This window comes from Artemia sp. Qi Xiang Cuo, chromosome 2, assembly GCF_049724085.1.
Source record: "Artemia sp. Qi Xiang Cuo chromosome 2, ASM4972408v1, whole genome shotgun sequence".
Taxonomy (NCBI): domain Eukaryota; kingdom Metazoa; phylum Arthropoda; class Branchiopoda; order Anostraca; family Artemiidae; genus Artemia; species Artemia sp. Qi Xiang Cuo.
The window spans coordinates 27,633,081-27,659,914 of NC_142795.1; the positions used below are offsets into that span (position 1 = coordinate 27,633,081).

Genomic DNA, 26,834 nt, shown 5'->3' on the forward strand with positions numbered 1-26,834 from the left:
GTATTACTAAGCAAAATCAATCAGTACTTACTTACTTCCTCTTGGCGGGAACCAGATGATGATCCATCCTGCCCGGCACCAATGGACGATGGGATGGCTGACGTAGTCTGACATGATCTGTCAGCAGCAGCCTCTTCTGCGATTTTCAGCCAGTCCTTATCCCAACAACGTCCGTGTCGGCGGAAGCCACTCCAAGGATCCAGGTCATTCTTGAATGTCTGCCAGAGATTATTTCTTTGGCCGCCTGGTCTTCGTTTCCAAGTTGGAAGGGGGTCGCAGGTGAAGACATCGCGGAATATGGTTCCAGATGGCCGTCGTAGTGTGTGTCCCAGGAATTGCAGTCGTCGTTGATTTATAATTACTGAGAGGGGGGCCTTCTGGGCACAACGCATTCGAACCTCAGCGTTTGAGATATGAGACCATCGGATGACCCGTATTATGTGTCTCACGCAGCGATGGTCGAATACTTCTAGTGAACGTGTTTCTTCGGCCTTTAAAGGCCAAGTTTTACAGGCGTACAGCAGGATCGATGAAATAGCTGCCTTGTAGACGTTCGTCATCGTTTTGATGCTAATTTCATGTCTATTTCAAAGCAACTTGACACCTCTATTCGAGCTCTAACATCAGTTTTTGCACCTCGGTTCGGTGTTAGGATAGAACCAAGGTAGCGGAACTCTTCAATAATCTCGATGGTTTTGCCCTCTAGTTGGATATCTGGGTGGTTTGGGGCGTTTGCTTTCATGACTTTAATTTTAGACTGGCTGATTATGAGGCCAACTTTTTTTTTATGTACAGGAGACATCGTTGACCAGCTTTCGGAGCTCAGCCAAAGAGCTACTCATAAGACCCACATCGTCTGCGAAGTCAAGGTATGTCAGGGCGATTGGGCTGTCTTCTCTCTGACCGACGACAAACCCTTTGTGGGTGCAAAATGAATTTGTCAGTATCTATTCTATTTTGTAGAGTCTGAACTGCCAACGGCAGTTCGAACTCTCGTAACTGTAGACTCATATGCTCCTTTGAGTATCTCGATCAGTTTTGTTGGGACACCGTCTTCCACCATGATCTTCCTAAGCTCGGTCTTGATAAGGGAGTCAAAAGCGGCAACAATATTGATGAAGGCGATGAAAGCAGACAATTAAAATCTCTTGTACTTGGCTGTAGGATGAGACGGAGGGCAAGAATATGTTCTTGGGTGCCCCTGCCAGATCTTAAACCTGCTTGTTCTGGTCTTGTCAACTTGTCTCGGGTGTCCTTAAAACGGTTGAGGACGATTTTGCAAAAAACCATCATGGCGTGGTCTATTAGTGATATACGTCCGTAGTTTGAGCAGACTGCCTTGTCTCGCTTTTTATATACCGGTATAAGTACTGAGAGTTTCCAATCTTTCGGGAATTTCTTTTTCGTCTATACCTCAACTAGAAAGTCTTTCAGCTGACAGAATAGTGTTGTGGATGACATACATCTCTGCTGAGATGCCATCCTTTCCGGGGGCTTTGTTATTTTTCTTTTCAGTGCCCACAGAATATCAGCAAATGACGGTGGCTGTAGGTATATCTGATATGACTCCTTCGGTACAATCTGGAAATCGGGTAGATGACACGGAGCTTTTATGGGATTAAGGAGCTCAGAGAAATATCTCTCAAGGCGATCTTTTTCCTTCTGAATAAAGTTACCCATTTTGTCTTTCAGGGAGTCCGTGGAGATGGGCGACTTGCATGTCGCATCCCTCAGTAGCTTTAATGTTTTCCTTGGGGTATGCAATTCTGCTGCTTGTTGCATATCAGAAGTAATTTGTGACCAGTATTTCTCCCTGTCGCAAAGAGCAGACTGCTTTACCAGCTTGCGAGCATATTTTAGGGGTTGTTTAGGGCCACTGAGAAGAGGCCGTTGTTTTTCCACTAGCTCAATTGTTTTGTCCGAGATCCAGAGCCTTTGTTTTCTCCTTGTGTGACCAAGAACCTGTTCAGCAACCTCTTGTGTCAGGACTTTCAGCTTTGACCATCGATTCTCGATGTCAGTGCGGTTTTCGATGTCAGTGTAGTCAGTAAGGGCCTCAAATCGGTTGTCAAGCTGTAGCTCGAAATCAGCCTTGATCTGTGGACTCAGTAGTTTTGATACATTAAACCGGTTGGTTTTTATCTTCTTTTTGTGGGTGCTTAGTCTTAGACTGAATTTACGGATGAGAATAAAGTGATCGGAGCCGTTTGTTGAGTCTGTATCTGCACCTCTGTAGACTCTTGCATCCAGACATGATTTCCTCCAGCGTCTTCCGACGAGCAAGTGGTCGATCTGGGCTTTGGTGACCCCATCATTAGATCTCCCGGTCACAAGATCGTGCTTCTTGTGCTCGAACTGGGTGTTAACCAGACGTAGGTTATTGTATTTGGCAAGCTGTAGCAGCATCTCGACATTCGAGCGTCTATCTGCGATGGTATGGCGTCCGATCACTCCTTCGGTGTTTGCATCTGGTTTACCGACCCTTGCGTTAAAGTCACCAGCGACAAATAGTATGTCGCGTTCTGGGACAGAGTTGAGTATTCTCTGCAGCTCAAAGTGCAGCTCTGATTGGCGCCTAGACGGACAATATAGTCATGTTACTAATCCGGCCTTTCAGTCTCAGGGTAGAGATTCTTGCTGACACTGGTTGCCAAGAGGCGACTGATGATGTAGCAATTGGGTCCAGAAGGAATCAGACTCCGTGGAGACTGCTCCCATCAGTTGCTCCAGAGTTATAGAATTTAAATGTTTCTGAATTCGTGAGGTGAATTGATTTCGTCAGTATGTCGTTCAATGTAGTCTCAGAAAGGCAACATATATTGAGACCATACTTTTTCATTTCATAAGCAAGAAGCATCTGAGTTGACTCGGACTTGCAACTTCTTACATTCCAAGAATCAACTTTAAGTTTCTTGGTGGGGATGATTACCCTGCTTCTCGAATCAGGCATCATCCGAACCTGATCCGCGTCGGCTACCGCGGGCGCCGTATCTGAATCTTCTATATCAATTGGTATTTCATGGGAATTTTCTTGACCAGCACCTCCCCAAACCTCTGGCACCCCGTTGCGTTAGCCGGTCGGGCTAGGCAAGCAGCAGAACGTTTCACCACTCTACCGTGATGAGGTGCAACTTAGGGCTCTTCTCCAGCCTCACTAGGGAGGGGAGCGTGAATCATAGCTATGAGGTCCCAACCTTAGCTTGGAGCACTCCAGCTTATCAGGACCCTCTATTTCCCCCTAGAGGAACTAAAGCGAGAATATGCTACCGTTTCTTTATCTGAGACATTCTAAAAAGAAAGAAACGATGTTGGTGGTGAAGAGGAAAATGCTTGCAATGAAGGTAAAAGGAAACAGCCATAAACACATGATGAAGCCATGGAGAATAAAAGTCAAGAAAAGGAAATGCAGAGCGGGAACTTGAACATTTTCATTGACGATAAATCACGTAGAAGAGGTGACAAAGTTGTTGTGAAGGAGAACGAGCTCTGCTATTTGTAAAAGGTATGCTCCTTTTCACATTTATGTGACAGCAAAAGCTTTGTAATAGTTTGGAAAGTGGCAAGTTAGAAGAAATCTGGCCAAAAAAGAACCAACAGGTCAAGCCGAATTCCAAGTTAGACACTTCATTTTTATAATTGCCTTTTATTTATATTATGTATTTTGAACCTTCCAATATGTAAAAATTGGTATCGTTTTGTAATTTTAAATGACAGCGTTTAACTTAAAAAAAAAAAAAAAAAAAATTAGAAACATGGCGCCCGTAGCACAAAAGGCCCTGTATCATGTGTAAAACCAGTCCTATGCGGTTTTTGGGACTTACACTAAATTACTTTCTTAGTCAAGTTTAAGATAACTTAAAAATCTGGGTTTTTTTGCAAGACGTTACCCTTGTGGTTGGAAAAACTATCAAGTAGGATTTACTGTTGAAGATAAACTGTTTATGATCAATGATGTTTTAGAATAAGTTTATCTTCTCTTGTTGAAAAAAATGTGAACATCTTCGAATAAGAAGTCTTCTAGCCGAAAGTAATGAAGTTTAAGTAATAAAAAGTGTCAGGCAATTTAAATCAGCATTTTTAGGCCCAAACATCTGTTTTACGTGTATTTTACTGTTTATCTTATAACTCCTGCAAACACGGATCTTTTCAGCCGATTTTTCATCCGTTTTTGTCATTTCTTCAGGGGAAAACCCAGGAGGGGGGGCACAGAGGCACGTGCCCCCAGCCCTAAGGTTAAAAGTTGCATTACTTATACGAGTGGAGGGACAAAAACAAAACAAAAAAGGAGCTGCAGTTTCGTTGGAGTCTAATCATAAGAAGTTATTTACAACAGTCTAGTTTGAATATTTTTCATTTGATGTAGGTGTCTTCGGAGACCTCACTACCTTTCTATGACGTAGACATAACAGTTCAATAGGGACAGGTCCTTTTATTTGACAGTGAAACAACAACAAAAATCTCTGGATATTTCGGTCACCTATAAGTGTACAGTGGCTGTAATCAGAAAATGAACCAACTTTGTTCAAACTTTTCTTTTTTTAAATATTGCCAAAATGTAAATTGAATTTATTAAAGGTGGCACAATCTTCTTCTCTTTACATTGCAAAAGAAAGTTTTGTGGATTTATAATGTTTGCGTCTCTCTTTTGCTTGTCAAACAGTTCGTGGTAACGAACTGTAAGTAAGGAGCGACCCGGGTCAATGGTAACCGAAACTCTAGAAAACGGTATTTTGATACAAATAGATACATCAAAAGAATCAGATTTTAATGCTGATTTCAAATATATAAGTTTCCTTAAGTTTAATTCTACCGATTAAAAGTTAGGCGCTGAAAAAAGTTGGCTGATTTTTGAAAAAAGGAGAAAAGACCCCCTACAAATTATAGAACCTTAATGAAAATTACACCACAATATTCCGCGTATCAGAGAACCTTACTGTAGAGGTTTCAAGCTTCCATCTACAAAAATGTGGAATTTTGCATTTTTTTCTAGAATAAAGATCAAGGGTGCGTGTTTAGTTGTTTTTTTTTTGTTTTTTTTTCCCAGGGGTGATCGTATCGACCCCGTGGTCCTAGAATATAGTGGAAGGGCTTATTGGAATGGAAATTAAAAGTTCTAGTTCCCTTTTTAAGTGACCAAAAAAATGGATGGCAACTGGGCCCCCTCCCACGCTCATTGTGTTCCCAAAGTCACCTGATAAAAATTTTGAGATAGCCATTTTGTTCAGCATGTTCGAAAATATAATAAGTATGTCTTTTAGGATGACTTAATCCCCCGAAATTCCCGGGGGAGGGCTGAAAGTTATGAACTTTACCCAATGTTAACATATAGTATTGGTTATTTGGAAGTATACAGACGTTTTCAGGGAGATTTTTCCTGGTAGTGGGGGGGGGAGGTTTCGGGGGCGAGGTGGGAGGATCGGTCCATGAAGGAAGTTTTCAGGGGGGAAGGGAAATTGCTATGAAGGGGACGCCGGACTTCCCAGCATTATTTAAAGCAAGATCAGAAATTTAATATAAAAAAACAACTATTTCAACTGCAATAGCAGCAACGTCGAAACTTCAAACGAACAGAAAATATTACATATATGATTGGGTTCACCCCATAGTCAATACCTCGCTCTTTAAGCCAAAGATTTTTAGTACTTTCATAAGAGCTATTTATTCTAATAAACGGCCTTTGTGATTAAGCGGTCATTTTTAAAGAATTGGAACAAAATTCGAACTTTCGCTTAAAGAGCAAGGTATTGACTAGGGGGCGAACCCCTAATAAACAAATTAAAAATATATGAATATAGAAGTTCGCTACGTAAGTTAATTCGTAAGTTACGTATATTTATTACTAAAAAAAACGTTTGTAAATATAATTAAACAAGTTTCGAGAAAGCCATTTAACTAAATAAAAGTAAATTAATATGAAAATGTTGTTTTAATTATTCATGTACGGTGAGCCAACATCAAAACCTGCATTTATTCAAAAACGTTCAGAAATTAAATAAAAAAAACAAGTTTTTTAAACTGAAAGTAAGGAGCGACATTAAAACTTAAAACGATCAGAAATTACTCCGTATATGAAAGGGGCTGTCCCCTCCTCAACGCATCTCTGTTTACGCTGAAGTTTGGCTCTTTGTAACAACTTTATTTTTTAAAACAATAAAAAACTTGCGCAAAGAGCGAGGGATTGAGGAGGGGACAGCCTCTTTCATATACGGAATAATTTTTGTTCGTTTTAAGTTTTAATGTCGCTCCTTACTTTCAGTTTAAAAAACTTGTTTTTTTTATTTAATTTATGTACTTATAAACTTGTTTGGTCACATGATCCCCATATATACAACATTGGTATTTTCGAAGACCACACTGCCTTTCCATGAAACACAATGTGATCGAAATGTCCATTGATTTTTGTTGTTGTTTCACTGTCAAATAATAGGATTTGTCCCTAATTTGTTTTTCATTTGATATAGTTTTCTTTGAATAACGAAAAGTTTTAAATATTTATATTTTTCGTATTATAGGAAGAAGAAAAAGGAAGAGTCTGAACAGTCTAGTTCTGAAGATGAGGAGAAAATAATAGAACGAGATATCAAGGAGCGTGATGAGCTTGTTGAAAGATTGAAGGCAAAGGACTTGGCAAAGACTAAAAAAAGTAGTTCCAAATCAGGTAATTTTGGAGGCCGTTTCTTTTACCTTTCATTTTTCACTAAGATTGTGTTTTTCAACAAACGTAGTATTTTTAACAATCAAATCACTGAGATAATACTCTCAAATATGATTTATATATATGTATATATATATATATATATATATATATATATATATATATATATATATATATATATATATATATATATATATATATATATATATATATATATATATATATATATATATATATATATATACTATATATATATATATATATATATATATATATATATATATATATATATATATATATATATATACATATATACATATATATATATATATATATATATATATATATATACATATATATATACATATATACATATATACATACATACATATATATATATATATATATATATATATATATATATATACTATATATATATATATATATATATTTTTTTTTTCATATATATCTCTCTCTCTCTCTCTCTCTCTCTCTCTTATATATATATATATATATATATATATTCATCTTATACATCTATATATATATATATATCTATATATATCTTATATATATATATATATATATATATATATATATATATATATATATATATATATATATATATATATATATATATATATATATATATATATATATATAATTATTATTATTATTTTATTATATGCGTAATATTATAATGATAATAATAATATAATAATGAGGAGTAAAGTAATAATAATAATAATAATTTTGTTGCTCTAAACGCTGTAGAGCCATGCCACCACAGCATGTATAAATGATATTTAATTTCTTAAATTCAGAATCTTGGCTTGAGGGTCATTCTATTTCGGGTTCGTTCTTCTTCTTTTTTTTTATGGATTTTGTCGATCGTTACTTTTGAATTTTCAAAAAATAAAAGAGGTGGCCTAACAAGTTTAAAATGTAAAATGAAGACATGTCTTAAGACAATAACTTGAACCAGCTCTTTGTGTAGTCTGAGTGAAGTAAAACCTTAAAACCAAGAGAAAACAAGCCTTTACTTGATAAAATTCAGTTAAGATATCCTATTGCTGGTGTTTTTTTTTTTTTTTTGATGTTTTTTAATACTTTTTGTTTCGATCAGAATTCTTGAATTTTTATGATAGAAAAGATGCATAAAAGTTAGCCAAAAATTTGAAATTTGAGAAAGGAAGGCAGATCTAAGATAATAAGCTGATTCATTTATTTTAGGAGTTCTGGTCCTAATTTCGAAGCGTGAGCTGAAAGATTTTTGGCTCAATACAATATTTTAGGTTTTTTCCATTTCTTTCAATTTTTGGCTTTATTTTTATTGTTCTATTGTGTTTTTTTTTTTTTTTTTTTTAGAGAGAAGAGCTGCAGAAGAAGCGGCAAAACGTTTGAAAATGGAAAAGGAAGATCGATCCAAGATAATTCCACAGCTGAGGAAAGAATCTCGTCGCACGTATTTACAGAAGCGAAAAGGGGATAAACTCATTGAATTAGAACAAGATATTATAGACGATGAATATCTCTTTGCCGAAGAAGAGTTAGTTTTTTTTTACGATGAAAAAACAGAATTTTGATATCAATAGATGCATAAAAAAAGACTGGTTAGACAGCTAATATCATCTTGCAAGATACTGCTAGTAACAAGACTAATGAAGAGTTCTGATAAAAGAGCAATTGATGCGGTTCTGTTTTTGAGCGTTTTAGGGAAAATCGGGATTGACTTAGTATATATTACTTTGTTTCTTCTCAAGGTCAGCTGTTTAATTCTTAACCCTTGTACCTTCTTTTATTGCAAGGAAATGTGGGAACTCAATATTTTGTTATACTAGTAGATATTGTGCTTGTAAAATTTGCCTCCCCCTCCATACAGATTCCCTCTCCCCTTCCATACAGAAAATTCCCCCATGGACTGTCCTTCTCCCAGAAAATCTCCCTGCAGAAAATTTTCCTTCATTGGGGAATCAATTCCATAAATCAAAAAGACAATAATGCACTGTATTGATAAACACAAGCGTTGTTTTATTTTCAAATGCCATGCTTTCCACAATAGAGCTAATCTAAGCCTGAATAAAGTTGTCCTTTATGCTAAATTTATATAAATTACTTAATTATTATATTTTGGTTACATATGTAAAGAGTTAAAGATGTACAAATGAAATTGATTTAATGTGGAAATCCACCCCCCCTCCCCATGGAAAATTTTTCCCACGTATAAAATAGTAATATTATTTTTTTAATTTGAAAAGTATTGTTTAATACCAAATTCAGAGAGTTTATTGAAACAAAATTTATAATTCCTGAAGTGTGTTAGAAGACAGGATTCATGATTAAGTAACCTATACATTGAATATCAAGGAAATGTGAATAATTTGACGGGAATAAACTACCAGTTATTTGTGTTAGGAGTTTAAAAGTTCAGTCACAGGCACAATACAATGTAGTTCTATGTTTTCTTAGAACTATAGATTAGAGACTTGAATTTGAGCGGAAATTTCTTAGAAAAAAGTGTTTTCCAATTGCGGGGCCAGGGTCATAGGATATACAGTGTTTTGAAGCTTGAATGTTATTTTATTCGTGGCTAGTCAGTCAAAGTTTTAGCTAGTTTTGGAGATATTAGGGCATTGCTGGATTAGGGTGCTGTTATTGAATATGGTTCATTACAATTTAAAAGACTTCGAGTGAAAGTTTCTTAAATCCGCGACCCTTTTAAATAGCTGTTTAATATTTGTTTAAACTTAAAAAATATACTGCTCTTAGATGGCTGGGCAGAGGTGACGGTTATATTCAGCTCGTTTAGGACAGAACGATGAATCAATCTCTTTGTTTTTATTGGTTGTGACGAGCTGTTTAAAAGCTATGGGATAGAAAGGAGTGGGATACTGCTAATTTAAGTACAAAATCGATTTAGGGATGCTTCTAAATCGATTTAGAAATATCCCTTCTTTGGATAAAGTTTGACTGACTTCCCAAGGATTTAGCAATGAGTATTGCCTTTTGGTTTAAAAGCAGAGGAAGGTGCTCCTTCAGAAAGTGTGCCAGTACCACAAATGGTGCGCTAGTCCAATGGGTGACGCACGGCTTTTAAGGTAGTCAATATTAAAAAAATTCGCACCTCAGAACAAATTATCACATCGCATTATTGGTGTGGTGAATACAGCGCATGACTCATGATCGAAGCGTGCTGGGTTCTCATACCTAATTTTTCGTATCTTATATTTTACTGGTTGAACTTTAAATTATACTGCTTACTTTTTCTTTTCATTGTTTTCTTATATAGGTATTTTGGAAACATACCTGGATGCTCTTAACTGTTTCTAAATGTTTTATCGATTTTACTGAAGATAAATTCCGCTGCTTGCCTCTGCTAATGGTTCAATCCCGCCTTACGCAAGGAAGGTTAGGACAACTTTGTCTCGAGTCTTATTCGATTACAAAACCTTTCAATCAAAGGTTAATTCAAAACAAACTAATTTTGGAAAGGATATTCCCATCCTTGATAATTTCCTTTGAAAGGATAATTTTATTAATGTTTCAGGATGTAGTAGAGCCTATCTTCAGAAGAATTCGAATAACCAAATTGGGCTTTAGGAATTTTTGTGGGACTTTGGTTTTGTTTGTGACTTTAATCTATTTATAATTGTTTCGTTTTTGCTTTGAATAGACTTACTGAGAGGGAGAGAAAAGAACGAGAGAAGAAGAAGATGCTTTTACAATTGGCGAAAGGGCACGAAATGGCAAGTGAAATGGAAAAAGTCAGTCGATATCATATGCCAGAAGAATCGAAAACAACGGTAATTTTTCCCCTTCCACTAATCTTGGGATTTCCCCTTGTACTCGCCCTTGGAATATTTGGGATCCGAGTATCGGCAAGGGTGAATTATGACTTTTTGGTGCTTTAAAACAGTATTGCCAATTCTACATTACAGTTTTTCCACTCAAAAACTTGTGGAAAAATCTATTTTCAGCTCTGTTTAATTAGTTTTTTATTATTCATTGATAATATGTTATCCGGAATATCGATTTCAGTACTCTAGACCAATGCTTTTTAGCTTTTTATTATATAAAATCAGGATTTTTTTTTGCCGTAGACCAGGGTTTCCACTTTTATAGCACAGTTCTTCTTCTTGAACATTTCTTAAAAATTTCAAGTACAGTTTTTGTAAGTTTGTATTATAATTTGGTACTACGTTATGAGGCTAGAAATTAATTTTAGTCTAGAAAAATACGATATGTTTGTTTGGAAAAGAGCACTCTTCGATGGGTTAATATAACAATAGAAATTATTTAAAAATAAAACTCAAATTATAGCTACGAAAATTTTACAATATGATAGGAAATTTTTTATTTTTTTAAATCCAAGACACCAAAAACCTATCGTAGATAGTTAATTCCCTCCGCTAGATGGGATTTGTATTATTTTGTACTACGAGCAAACATTTGTATCCAATTAGAACTGCTTCTCCACATCAACGAAACATAATTTTATAGTCCATTAGCTGTAGTCCTGTAATGGAATGATTTGCTGCTAGATGCTAAAGAATTTTGTTCATTTGGAATGGAAAGTATAAGTAAAATCTTACGTTTTCGGTAGTTTTTTTTTTGGATTTAGTTTAATCAGCCTTTAGGTTAGAATATTCCTTTGTGCGTCACCTCTCTCTCTCTCTCTCCTCTCTCTCTCTCTCTCTCTCTCTCTCTCTCTCTCTCTCTCTCTCTCTCTCTCTCTCTCTCTCTCACTCTCTCTCTCTCTCTCTCCCTCTCTTTCCCTGTCTCTCGTTCTTTAACCTCGCTATTATTAATACAAGTAGTGTCAAGCACAATACTAGGTAAAGTACGTGTTAAAGTGTGCTGCGCAATAAAATTTGCATAAAAATGGAAAAACCAATATGAATGACTTAATTTGCAGGTCTAGCACTAACCTTGGTACACTTCGTTTAGGCACTGACGAAGAAATACGTAGAAGTGGACGAAAAAGAGAGGGCACCCTACTCAGAGCAGAGGAAATGGGAAGAAGAGCGAGTAGCTGTTGCCCAGTGGAAATTTGGCGCTCGGGATGCAAAGGCTAAAGTAGAGCAAGACTATGAATACGTCTTGGATGACACCATTGACTTTGTTCAAATGCTGAAACTCCCTGGGACAAAAGAAATCGAAGAAGTGGTATTTATATAAAATATCTTTTTAATAATCGTCAATGCTGATTTAACTGCATGTTGAATATTCTAAGGGTTTCCTGTTTGTTAGCATAAGAAGGAAAAAAGGAAGGCACTTCAGTAATACAAATGCAAAAATGAGATTTGTTTTGCTGTTCATGGGTGAAACTGCAAACCTCCAATTCGTTCTGGATAGTTCTCGATAGAGGGTTTTCCAGGCTCTTTATCTTTCTCGATCTCTGGTTTTGACTCAAATATATCTTAATGCTAGAGTTTTAGTTTTTTGTGTTCAAAAACTAGAATTCTCGCAGCCTAGGTGTCCAAAACCCATATACTGCACAAAGATCAAAGCTGTGGTAGTAGTTTCAACGTAATAAAGACCGAACCGCGGCCCATGGTAGCCATTAGCAAATTTGAAAACAGGTCTTTGAAGAAACTGTCTCCTGTGTAGCTGTGTAGCTCTTCCTGTGTAACACTATTTTGAAAACAATAACTTGTGCTAAATAGGAATTTGAATCGAACAGTAATCTTAAATTATCAGAAGAAATTTTCAGAGCTTCAAAAAAGTCTGAAACCATGAGGCGTAATTTTCTATGGGGCAGGGGGGCAACTCCCCCTCCAGACCCAAGTTTGCCCCCTCCCCGGCTGAAATTTAGTTTCTGGAAAAAATCTTGTCAAAATTAAGATAATCCTGCATAATTTAAGTGTCCACAGAAATAGGTCAATTATCTTTAGTGTATTTTTGCCTTTATGGTAAAATATGACTCATTTTTTAGTTTTCACCGTCATTTCACTTGATTTAGGAAAATTGGCTCCAACTCCCCCCCCCCTCCCTAGGGTTTTGACGAAATTACACCACTGCAAAAACCCTCCTAAAAATGATGGACAATTTAAATTAATAAATATCGTTTCTTTGTTTCTTCTGATAGTTACAAATTACTGTTCGATTCATATTAAAATTTGGTAAAAAATTATTGTTTTCAAAATAGTATTACACAGGAAGAACCTGCCACTGGACAATTTCTGTAAACGCCTGTTTTTAAATTTTGGCTACTATGGGCCGTTGTTTGCTCTTTACTATGTTGTAGTTACTGTCGTAGCTTTGATAATCCTTTAACTTTTTATGTGCCTTATGTGAGTTTCTGGCTACGAGAATTCCAGTTTTGGAATGCACAATACTGAAACTCCAGCATTAAGATATATTTGAGGGTTTCAGAGTTTGTTTATCAGTGTTAAATGTTTTACCACGCTGAATTCTAGGTTACCTAAGAGCGAAGGAGCGTTTTGTTAAAGTAATTCAGCAATAAATCGACCTTATAAGTAGATTGATCTTGGCCTGTAGATCAGGTTGAGTTAAATAGGACTTACTCTGCACTACTTTACAATTTTCTATTGCTTATACAATTTTCTATTTTATATTGCTTTACAATTACTTACTAAATTTCGAAGAAAATCAGGCTAAGTATGAAAAAGAGCAAACTTGAAACCCAGCTAAACCCCCTCCCCAAATAGTTTTGCAACTTTTTGATGAATAAACAAATTAGTTAATTAATCTCAAGGGGTGAAACGATTTTTTTATTTCTTTAATGCAACAGACATATTACTAATCATTGGCAAAAGAACTGGCCTTCAGTCATTTGGGGTGGCGATAAATGGGCTCAGGAATCCATCAGTTGTAATTGCTGGCAAAAATTCCAAAAAACTGCTTTTAATGTGCTCAAATCTGGTTTAAATGTTCTCTTTAAGATATACTACGTCGAAGGTTGTTTTGTGTACTGGTCTATTTATAAACTCAACCCTTTAATTTTCTTTTTATGGCAATTATCATTTTAGATTCTACCTATAAACTTTGAGGACCGGTCCTTAACTTTTTCAATTTGTTGTAGCAGAAATAGTAATAATAGTAGTATATTTGGCTATGGAATTTTCCACATAAGATTTATTTCAGTCAATATCATTTTGAAGGGAGATTCAGAAAATATATTTATGTGAAACATTTATAATTCAACTTTTAAAAGAAAAGTTTTAAGTTAGAAATATAGAATCTAGATGCACTTTAAGTTTTAAAAGTTTATTAATGGGAATGTATTTTGTAAAGAAATTTTGCTTAACAGCTATCTTTCAGCCGAAAATATCGGAATTATTAGCGGCAATGTATTTTGTAAAGAAAATTTTGCTTAGCAGGTATCTTTCAGCCGAAAATATCGGAATTATTAGTGGCAATCTGTTTTGTTGTAAAGAAATTTTGCTTAACAGCAATCTTTTAGCCTAAAATATCAAAATAATTAGTGGCAATGTGGTTTGTAAAGAAATTTTGCAATGCAGCTATCTTTCAGCCGAAAATATCGGAAGCAGAAATTAAGAAGATCTCTTTGCAAGAAACACGCAGAAGTCTACCGATTTTTCCTTTCAGAGAGGACCTACTCAAAGCCATTGAAGATCATCAAATTCTCATTATTGAAGGAGAAACAGGCTCTGGCAAAACTACTCAAATCCCACAATACTTATTTGAACATGGTTTCACGAAAGGTGAGCTATAGACTCTTTTTGTTTTTTATTGGCTAAGGGTAACTTTAAAGCACTGAAAAATTAGTCTCAGTCTATAAAAAAGCTGTTGAGCATAGAACTATATAGCTGTTTATGTTTTTCTTCTTTTTTTTCAAAACTGAAACCTTGATTTCAATATTGATTAAAACATGCCAAATTACCAAAAACAATAAATATATTAAGGGCTGTTGTATACCATCTAACGGTATCATAATTGATTGATATTGAACCAGTGGTGTCTAAGCTTAATCGGCCTCTATGAAATATCTAGGCACGTAGATATCATTATTATCATTATTGTGGGCAGGCTCAGAATAGTGAGTTGAGGCCGAGGCCCTAATATCAATCCCTATGGGGTACCAATAGCCTAGGTATTGATATATGTGTGTACATATAGATAAGATAGGGCTTGATTATCTCTTTTTTTTCTCATTTGTAGAAGAAACTTCCTTGGTAGTGTTAAGGTGTCGACTATTGTCTCAATTTTGAGAACCACAGCTGTCAGCTTCAGACAGGCTTCGGTAGGCAACACTCGTCCCTGAAAAGAGAATGGAGAGCCACCCTCAAGCTTCAGACCGGCCTCGTCGGGCAACATTTGTTTCTCAAAGAGAGGGGAGTGACCCAACATTTGCCAGCCATCAGTGGCAAGTAGCGTTTGATCCTGAGAATTGAGACTAGCAAGAGAACTTTGTTCTACCATCTCTGATTGCTCCCCAACAGATCTTTTTATTGCGACATTATCGGTACTTCGTATGTCCAGGGGGATTATCCCTGGCTTTTATCCAGACAGCCGTTACTGGCTTCAATCCATCCAATTTGGGTCGCATATTCCATAAAATACTCAGTCTCATTGTCAGACACTGGGCGGGACGTCCAATGGCTGAGCAGTGACTGAGATTAGCGGTCGTAAGCCCCTATATTTTCCCGCTACTAACAGGGGCATCACTAGACGGTTGTTGTCGCTACCTCCAGCCATGTTCATAGAGGGAGTGAGATTCAGGCCTTTAACCCTTTGAAATTATAACATTTTTATTATTTTTTCTAAATTTTCCAGTATTTTCATGCATTTTGTCTAGTTTTTGCGTTTAATTTTGAATGGAGCCTTTTCCCCAATTGTCATACCCTCACTGAAATTAATTCATCTGTACATATTTATTGTAGTTGTGAAAGTATATTGTTTTTCTCGTGGTGTTTGACATGTGCCATTATGGTTTTAGGACCCCCTGAACCGAGAACCCGCTGGTTGAAAATAGATGGTTAATTACATCTCACAAATTGAAAGTTAGAGCACGTCCAATCACTTCTTTTATAACCTCCATTCATCATTTTTGTCATTTCTTTTCAGACTTTGTAAAATGTTGTTTAAAGAAAATGTAAGAAAATAGAAAAATAAAACTTTTGATACTGGACGATTGGAAAACTGTAAACAATCTAAGTTTGGATTAAAAAGGATAATTTTGGGATAAGATGTTCTTTGTTTCTTTTTAGTTTAGTATCTGGATTACGATTTTGAATATTTTCAATCCAGCTTGATTGTCCTTCTGTTTAAGTCATGCCTTAGACCGACTGTTGAACATTGATTCTCGCTATTTGCAGGAGCTCCTAAAACCAACATGACACCGCACTAGAGACTCCAAAATACGGCCTCGACGAAGATTTGTAGCTTCTATCAGCTAGATACACAACCTCTTAGCGAGAGATTTGACGATGAGAGTGAGAGATTTGGGTATTTTCTACAGTACATCCATTAACCTTCCTCCAGTGACTTATTGTTGCTAAGTCAACACATTTTACCGTTTGCCAAGCCAACACGGCCAACACGCAGAAACAAGATAAGGTCGGATTATCTAAAAGAGGAAACACCCGGCATTGACTACTTGAAGAGTAGTCAAAGACGCTGCATCTCCAGACTCTGCATCTCCATTTTGAATGGTCACCCGATGGATGTTATCTTTGAGGCTGTGAACATGTGTTAAGTTGAAGATTTGTTTCTGTCACTTTCAGAAGAGCACAATAATGTATTATTACAGGAGATTAGCAATAATGGGTTACAAATGCTGCGAGTTCGTGGATATCATATCTTTTCTTGTTATATTTAGTTTTGCAAGTTAAATAAAATTATTGAGAGATAAATTTATTAAATTAAATTGCAAAATTAACTTTTTAATTTAATTGTTATGTTAGGCTTTAACTGTAATTAAATTCTTAATTGAAATTAAAACTAAGAATTAGACGTTAATATAATAAATTAAAGAATAAGATTAATTAATGAATAATGAATAAATGATAATGAATAAAAACTGAATAATTAATTTTAGTAAAGAATTCTTAAAATGAACGAAAATAAGAATTAAAATTAAAATTAGAATTTAGCTTTAAATTAGAATTAGCAGTCTCGTCAATTAAATAGAAGTACTGAGTGATAAAATGAATGTGAGATATGAGTGGTTTCTGGTGGTTTTAAGCTCTTAAGCTCTTACGAGAGATAAAATTAATAAGTTAAATTGTAAAGTCAACTTTATAATTTAATTTTAGATTATAATTAAACTGTAATTAATTCATCATTGAAATTAACATTAATAAACAGAGATTATTATAACGAAGTTCAAAAACAAGGCTAATTAATAATTGAGAATTGATTAAAAATAATAAAAATTAATTCTAATAAAGAAGTCATAAAATTAAGAATTAAAATTGAGAATTAAAATTTTAATTTAATTAGACTTGAACTTCAAATTAGAATTAATAGTGTCATTAATTAAATGAAATTATTGAGACATAAAATGAGCTGAAAAATAGAAGTGATTTCTGATTGTTTCAAGCTCTTGCGCTGCCCTTTACTGTCATTGGAGAAGTGTTACCCTTATTAAATTAAACTAAATTAAGTTAATAAATTGACCTTATTGAATTAGAGGATTAACCTTTCTCTTTAAGATGGAAAGAAAATTGGTTGCACGCAGCCTCGTCGTGTGGCTGCAATGTCCGTTGCAGCCCGTGTTGCACAAGAAATGAATGTGAAACTTGGAAATGAAGTGGGATACAGCATTCGTTTTGAAGATTGTACGTCAGAAAGGACAGTGGTTAAATACATGACGGATGGAATGCTACTTAGGGAATTTTTGTCTGAGCCAGATTTATCAAGCTATAGGTAACTTCTTTTGTAATCATATAATATTTCTATAAATGCTTGAACCAAATCATGCATGGATTTATAACCTTTAGATTTAGATGACCAAAGTGGGTCCGCTGTCCCTCTTTTGCAATTGTATACTAATTCCTACTCTATTCCCCAACACCCCTTTCTATATTTATTGCCTACACAATTACCTGCCGCCCCTCCTTCATAACAGCTGATAGACATTTATACATCACTACAGATAATTTAAAAAAAAATCAAGTGAATAATTTTCGTTAAATCAATCATTAAGGTAAATACCTGTATCAAGGCCGTATCCAAGGGGGAGGGGGTCCAGGTTTGACCCTCTTTTGCCAGAGGGGTTCATATCCAGATATTCAAGAGGCATGGGTACTATCTCTTTCCGTTAAATTTGCAGCACAACTATTCAAGCTAAACACGTGAAATTTCTGTATAATTATTTTGGAACCCTGAGACTAAAAAATGAACTATAAAAGTTCGAAATAAAAAAAAGAAATAGGGAAATCTTAATTGTAGGTGCTTTATAGTAAATAAAAAAAAAAAAAAAACTGAGCAAATCATTTTTACTGTTTTAGTAGCGTGTATTTATCTTTTGCACTTTTGGAAATGATACAAGGAGTTAGAAAAAAACTTCAAAAACAGAACTCCAAGGTAGCAAGTACTATTTCAACAGAGTAAGATAATAAAGAAAACATCAACATAAAAGGTTAATACAAAACATTACCACAATAAGGAAAACGTCGAACAGTAAAACTAATGAGTAAAGTGACGAATAAAATGCTGCACATAGGAGTCACTGCTATAAATGGTTCTAAAGATAATAATGAAAACTTCAAGATAATAGGTCAATACTAAAACATCAACACAATAAGGAAAGGAAAATTAGTTTCTAAAGTGACGAATAAAATATTGCACCAAGGAGTCACTGCTATAAATGGTTCTAAAGATAATGAGGGAAACGTCAAGATAATAGGTCAATACCAAAACATCAACACAATAAGAAAAAGAAAATTAGTTGCTAAAGTGACGAATAAAATGCTGCACAAAGGAATTAATCTTATAAATGATTCAATAGATAATAAGAAAAACATCAATATAATAGGTCAGTACCAAAACATCAACACAATATATAAAAGGAAAATTAGTGGCTATGGGATGAATTACAAAAACATCAACACAATAAGTAAAAGCAAAATTAGTGGTTAAATTACCTTAAATCGCATTGTCCAGCGAAATAAAGAAAAAATCCTGTAGAGTCGCTGGTTGCTCGTCAGTGACGATGGGGAGCCATTGGTTCGGCGGCTTCCCACTATGTTTTCCGTGGTTTGGTGGACCAATTTTTATCAACGGTGATCTTAAATGCATCGACAGAGGAAGCGGTGACAGCTGCATTGGGAAGACTGTTCCAGTTGGGCACTACTGTATTGGAGAAATAGTGGTTGCGGAGTCTGCTGTGAGCTCTCTTCTGGAGCAGCTTCTTACTATGCCCTCTTGCCCTGGATGATTCGTTAAGTTGGAAAGGCTTCTGAGAAGAGGAATCGGCATGCAGTAGCTTGTAAGCCATGATGACATCACCCCTCCGTTGTCTGTAGACGAGTATTGGGAGCTGTAGATTGTTCATGCGAGATGGATGGTCGAGGTTCTTGCATCCATCAACAGCTTTGGTTGCGCGCCTTTGAACAGACTCTATTTTCTGTTGCTCACCCTTATTCAGGGGCGTGGCAACACACATCCCAAATTCCAGCAATGGTCGCACAAGACCCGTGTACAGCTTTGTCATGGCTTTGAATGATCTGTTATGTACTGTAAGCTTAATTATTCCAAGAGTCTGAGATTCTTTCGCAACTGCTGTATGTGTGTGTTTTTGGAATTTTAATTCTTCATTGACAACTATTCCCAAATCTTTTTCAGCTGCTGAAGAACCATTCGATTGCCTGGAACCATTCCCTCCACTCACATGGTACTGCCACTTCTCATTCTTTTCCCCAAAATGTACTATCTTGCATTTCTGAATGTTAAACTCAAGCTTCCATTGGTGGGCCCAAAGGGAAAGTGAATCCAGGTCTTTCTGTATGGTGGCTCTTGTTGCTGTCGACTCTGTGGGCCCAATAAGATTTGAATCGTCAGCATAAATGGTCATCTTATTTCTTACAGCCCGAAGGTGAAGAATAAAATGCTGCACAAAAAAAAATCACTGCTATAAATGGTTTTATTGATAATAAGGAAAACTTCAACATAATAGGTCAATACCAAAACATCAACATTATAAGTAAAAGGAAAGTTAGTGGCGAAGGTGACGGATAAAATGCTGCACAAAGGAACCACTGCTATAAATGGTTGTATAGATAATAAGGAAAACTTCAAAATAATAGGTCAATACCAAAACAACAAAACAATAAGTAACAGTAAACTATGTGGCTAAAGTGACGAATAAAATGGTGTACAACGGAATTAATTTTATAAATGGTAAGGAAAATGTCAACGTACTAGGTCAACACAAATCAACAACACAATAAGTAACTGTAAAATTAGCGGCTAAAGTGACGAATAAAATACCGCAGAAAGGAATTAATATTGTAAATGGTTTTGTAGATGATCAGGAAAATTTCAACATAATATGTCAACATAAAACAACAACACAATAAGTAACAGTAAAATTAGTGGCTAAATTGACGAATAAAGTGCTGCACAATGGAATTAAGGTTATAAATGGTTCTATAGATGACAAGGAAAATGTCAACATAATAGGTCAACACAAAACAACCACACAATGAGTAACAGTAAAATTACCGGCTAAAGTGACGAAAAAAATACTGCACAAAGGAATTACTGATAAGTGGTTCTACTCCCTGTCAGAATCAGAACTCAAAGCCACCTTTGAATTTATTAACTCATTATCTTCACTTTGATGCAATAGCAGAAGAAAAACAAAAGAAAACCCTGATTATTACCCAATACTTAACAATCCGTAGTACTATTCTGATCAAGTTCATAATGCGTCTCTTTAATTTATTATACATTTAATACCATTACTCAATACCCTACTAAAATTATACTTTTATATCAGACATATTTTCTTAAAGACTTATTAACATTATTCTAACTTTTTGACATACTGATTTAGTAAAAAAAAATCTCAAATAAACACTATACAAAATCTGCCCTATTGAATTTTAAATCCCTGTTTGACATAGCGGGCTTGACAAACTAGGGCAAATTGAACGATTTCAATAGCGAATATTAAACACTAAATCCACTACACTACATTATTCATTACAAATAAACACAACGTCGATGACAATGGAATTGTATGGAATGACAATTAAACCATAATTAAATGTCGAAATGGGTACTAACAGTTAAGAAGGCAATGCAATCTGAATGATAAGACAAATAATAAGGGATGTTAAAATGGGAATATTTAGAACAATTAGAATCCTTATGATCGTTATTGTATCCGTTAGGACAGAACTCTAGCCAAGCAGTAATAATATTATCATTGCAAGCATCACAGTCCGTCATAACCAGAAGACTCTAAAAGGTCTGTTGTGATAATTAAAAGGGCGACGTATGCCATTTTCGTCAAAAATGTGTTAGGAATGTGTCGCGGGTAAATTCAGAATGAGGAATGAAATGGTACAGTCAGAATTGTCTTATCTTGTACCCTTACGAAGGTAAAAAGAACATACGCCAGTTTTGACAGAAGAAGATCGTCCTACGGAGTTGTCGAATAATTATGACAATTACGATACCTTGCTGTTGCCTAGGTGAGGCTCTTTTGGGATAAAAGTCCACTGGTATTCTTTTTAGCTAGTCGAACGTGATATTTAATCGAATAATTTAATTCAGTTCTTAATTTAATAATGATTTATAAATCATTTAGTTTCATTTATTCAATTTTAATTCAATTTAGTGAAATATTTAATTGCCAAATTTTCTTGGAGGGGGGAGGCAGAATGTAATTGTGAGAGTCGGACTATAGGCATTCCAGTTGGAACTCCATGGTAGGTTTATATTGTCTTGTTTCCAAGGAAGTCTGATAAAGTTGTTCTAAAATAAAAGAAAAGGGTAAAGATCCTTCAGAGCCATATCTGGCGCAAAGGGCGTCGAAATCAACGTTTCAGTTGATGGGTCCTTTTCTACAGGGGTAAATCACCCAACCTTGCTGCAGCGGGGATTGATCCCTGGGCCCGGTGTTGCCAAACAGAGTATTATTTCAAAGTGTTACGACAGGCTAAAGCTGGTTTAGGTCACCTTCATTAGTAGCAAAGGAGCATCTATAAGAACAATTTTTCGAGTCAAATTTTGAAAATATTTAATTTTAGATATTCAATCGGTTTCAGATTTTCGTGTTCGTATTATACTGGTTTTGATTTAGATAGAATACGCTCCTTCAACATTTTTATTACGACTATAAAGTACATTGAACATTCAATGTAGGTTAAAGATAGATCGATAGATTTTTATTGCAACAAAACCCGCTTTGGGCCATGGCAAAAAAAATGACACAAAATAATAGCACACGATAATAACATATAACAAAACATGGTAAGTAAAAATAATAATGACAAAACATAACAATTGCAAAAAAAAAACATAATAAAACACGTAATACCATAAAACTAACCAGGGGCAGATCCAGGAATTTCTTAGGGGGGGGGAATAGGTTGATCCGATAAACTTGCATTAGGAGCAAGTTTAATTAACGCAAATTTGCGTTAATTAAGTAAATTACACTACTTTAGACTATGTTCAGGGGGCGTGCACCCCCTTCTCCCCCCTGGATCTCCCACTGAAACTAACTCACATAATTACACAAAATGTCACTTATGATAGATCGATCATGTAAACCCAGACGGACTATGGCTAAAAAAGGAAAAATAAAATTTTAATCAAACAGTTTAAACCCAAAAATGCTTTAAACCCAAATGGACCATTGATAAAAAAGGAAAAATAAAATAACAAACCAATAGTTATATCAAACAGGTCGTAGTAACAAACTGTAAGTAAGGAGCCACTCCGCCCAATAGTAACCGAAACACTAAAAAAAGGAATTCTGATAACAATTAGCACATAATTTTTTTATGCTGGTTCCAAACATATAAAATTCATTAAGTTTAATATTACCTATCAAGTGACCAAAAACATTGGAGGGCAATGAGCCCTCCTCCCACGCCCCTTTTTTCCCAATAACATCTGATCAAAATTTTAAGATAACCATCTGATTCAGCATAGCTAAAAGGTCCAATAATTATGCCTCTGGGGATGGCATGACCCCCCACAGTCATGGGGGAAAGGATGTAAGTTATGCAGTTTGCCCATTGTTTAAATCTGGTATTTCTTATTGGTAAATCTAGGGACATTTTTGGGGGTAAATTTTCTGAAGGGGGGATTTTCCCTGGGTAGACTTTCCCACTGGGAGGAAAATCTTCTGGGGGAAACTGTCCAGATTTAATTTTACACATTTTACACCGGGGGAGGGGGAAAGACCGTAAGATATGCAATTTGCCAATTGTTCTCAGAAAGTGTTTGCTATAAGGAAATATAGCCTACTGAAATTTAAGAAGTTTTTTTGGCTATAAGGAAATATACGAAAATCGAGGGGTAACTTTCCATGGGGAAGATTTTCCTGGAAAAGTTATTAATGGAGAGGGAGGGGATCCCCGCCATGATTTGAAAAACAATCAGAAATCAAATAAAAACTAATAAGAGATAAAAATGCAAAATAAATTTAAAAAATGAAATTTTCCAAGAGGAGGGGGAGGGGAATTTGAGCAGGGGTATATTTTAAATTGAAGAATTTCTCATGGGGAAGGGATTTTGTGGGGGTAAATTTTTCACGGAGAGGAGAGGCAAATTTCCTTGCATGATTTGAAAAAGATCAGAAATTAAATGAAAAAGTACATTTTTTCAACCAAAAGTAAGGAGCAACAACCTCGCTTCTTCAAACCTCGTTCTTTACGCTAAAGTTTGAGTTCTGGGCCCAGTTTTTTTGGTAACGACTCTCGACACACAAGGACCTTTTAGTTTGAATAAGAAGCTTTTTTAAAGCACTAAAAAACTTCAGCATAATCCGTGAGTCCAATGGTTTTTGCATTTTCATCTTTTGATATCCCCTAAAATACAAAATGTTTGTTTAGATAATTTTGAAATTTTATTTTACAAATAGCTCAAAAAGGATGAAAAACATTTAAATAAAATAAATGGGTTAAATAAATAGGTTAAATAAAATAAGGAGTTGAAAAAAAATAGGATGAAATAGAAAGAAAGAAATAGGGTAAAAAAGCTTAAAATAGCTCTTTGGCCATTTAAGAAGCCTTTTTTCTTTTACAATACAAGTGTAATTTATAAATTGACAAACTTCTAAATTTTATCGATATGTATAAGCAAAATGGCTCATACATACATACACAGGCTCAAACAAGTGTAATTTATAAATTGACAAGCTTCTAAATTTTATCGATGTGTATGAGCAAAATGGCTCAAACATACATACAATGGCTCAAACAAGTGTAATTTATAAATTGACAAACTTCTAAATTTTATCGATATATATGAGCAAAACGGCTCATACATACATACAATGGCTCAAACAAGTGTCATTCATATATTGACAAACTTCTAAATTTTATCGATGTGTATGAGGAAAATGGCTCATACATACATACAATGGCTCAAACAAGTGTAATTTATAAATTGACTAACTTCTAAATTTTAACGATATGTATAAGCAAAATGGCTCATACATACATACAAAGGCTCAAACAAATGTAATTTATAAATTGACCAACTTCTAAATTTTATCGATATATATGAGCAAAATGGCTCATACATACATACAATGGCTCAAACAAGTGTCATTTATATATTGACAAACTTCTAAATTTTATCGATATGTATGAGGAAAATGGCTCATGCATACATACAATGGCTCAAACAAGTGTAATTTATAAATTGACTAACTTCTAAATTTTATCGATATGTATAAGCAAAATGGCTCATACATACATACAAAGGCTCAAACAATTGTAATTTATAAATTGACCAACTTCTAAATTTTATCGATATATATGAGCAAAATGGCTCATACATACATACAATGGCTCAAACAAGTGTCATTTATATATTGACAAACTTCTAAATTTTATCGATATGTATGAGGAAAATGGCTCATGCATACATACAATGGCTCAAACAAGTGTAATTTATAAATTGACTAACTTCTATATTTTATCGATTTGTATAAGCGAAATGGCTCATACATACATACAAAGGCTCAAGCAAGTGTAATTTATAAATTGACTAACTTCTAAATTTTATCGACATATATGAGCAAAATGGCTCATACATACATACAATGGCTCAAACAAGTGTCATTTATATATTGACTAACTTCTAAATTTTATCGATGTGTATGAGTAAAATGGCTCATACATACATACAATGGCTCAAACAAGTGTAATTTATAGATTGATAAACTTCTAAATTTTATCGATATGTATTAAAATGGCTCATACGTACATACAATGGCTCAAACAAGTGTAATTTATATATTGACAAACTTCTAAATTTTTATCGATATGTATGAGTAAAATGGCTCATACATACATACAATGGCTCAAACAAGTGTAATTTATATATTGACAAACTTACAATCGATGTGTATGAGGAAAATCGCTCATACATACATACAAAGGCTCAAACCAGTGTAATTTATAAATTGAAAAACTTCTAAATTCTATCGATGTGTATGAGCAAAATGTCTCATACATACATTCAAAGGCACGAACAAGTGTAATTTATAAATTGACAAACTTCTAAATGTTATCGATATGTATGAGCAAAATAGCTCATACATACATAAAAAGGCTCAAACAAGTGTAATTTATAAATTTAGAAATTTCTAAATTTTATCGATATATATGAGCAAAATGGCAATTCATTTAGTTTGAGAAAAAACTTGAGCGCGAGACCTTGATTAGAGGTGTAACTGCAGCTTTAAATAGATTTCTGTCCCCTTTAGAACTGAGGTGGTATAATTGTATTAACATTATTCTTGCTTTGACAATAATAGATTGTCGAGTGACGTATAAGGCCCAAAGTTGTATGTGGTTTGTGGTAAATTTGTCTTTTAATTTAGTTGCTCCTTAGTTATTGAAAGAGGAACATTATCTAGACGCTCTTCCGGTTGTAAAGACCTTTTATAGTTAACCAAGGGTGAAATGTGCCTTATGTAATGTGTTATTAAATATATTTTTTGATATGGTTGTGACCATGTAATACTAATGCTTTTTATTTTCTAGTGTTATGATAATCGATGAGGCCCATGAACGCACCCTACATACAGATATCCTTTTTGGTCTTATCAAAGATATATCAAGGTTCAGGTCAGATCTCAAGTTGTTAATTTCAAGTGCAACTTTGGATGCAGAGAAGTTTTCTGAATTTTTCGACGATGCTCCTGTGTTCAGAATTCCAGGTAATTACCTATGTCTTGATTGCAATCTGATTACGTAATTTCAGTGCCACTCACACACAAAAAAAGCTGTAATTTTAAATTTTAATTGGCATAATTTGTGAACCGAGAATGTGTAAAGATTATCTCCAAGGAAAATGTGTGTTGAGAAAAAGATTTGTCAAAAAAAGCTACTATTATAATACGGTCTAATAAAAAAAAAGAGCTTGGACACAGTTAAAAAAAATGATGTTCTATAGTTCATTTGGAAAACACTCATTAAGTTTTCAAATCCACTATTAATTGTTACTTCCTAAGTTTTGTGTTTTCCACATCTGAAAGTTTAGTCTTTAAATAGAAGCATGCAGTGATTTTTGCAGTGAAGCATTGTTATTTATGATGCATGCATTGATTGTATCGCATCCAAAAAGTTTGATCTAGTCTCTTGAGTAAAAAACTAGCGCTACCAAGCAAAATGAACATTAACTATAAAAGCCGGAATAAAATTATTGCTTGCCTTCATTGTTTTCTATTTTTTATGTTTGCTTTACATTGGGCCAAAGGTAAAAATTCTTATTTCTATGTAAATTTTTGCGTGTTTAGCCTATTTTCTAATTTTTAGCCTAGCCCCAACTCTTTTATAGTCACTACAAAAAAAATTGAAAATATAAGAATCTACCTAGCCTCAGAAAATGTCATGTTGGATCCAAATTCGCCATGCCTTCGGATCTACAAGCATGAAAATGCTTTTGGTATTGGAAAAGTCATAAAACATTGGCAAACTATGTCAAAGTGTGACAAAATATCAAAAAAGCATGGCAAAAACAAAAACATGATCTCTTATTTGAAGATCAACCTTCA

At 34.7% G+C, this 26,834-nt stretch overlaps 1 protein-coding gene across 1 annotated transcript in view; it reads left to right on the forward strand.

Moving 5' to 3' along the window:
- The window catches only part of l(2)37Cb (DEAH-box helicase 16 lethal (2) 37Cb), a 105,421-nt gene that overhangs the window by 24,004 nt on the left and 54,583 nt on the right, over positions 1-26,834 (forward strand). The window contains exons 3-9 of the mRNA XM_089100057.1: positions 6,513-6,658; positions 8,024-8,204; positions 10,329-10,458; positions 11,603-11,821; positions 14,151-14,343; positions 17,296-17,509; positions 25,822-25,997. Of these exons, the coding sequence (XP_088956183.1) occupies positions 6,513-6,658; positions 8,024-8,204; positions 10,329-10,458; positions 11,603-11,821; positions 14,151-14,343; positions 17,296-17,509; positions 25,822-25,997 (1,259 nt within the window). The remainder of the gene's footprint in view (positions 1-6,512; positions 6,659-8,023; positions 8,205-10,328; positions 10,459-11,602; positions 11,822-14,150; positions 14,344-17,295; positions 17,510-25,821; positions 25,998-26,834) is intronic.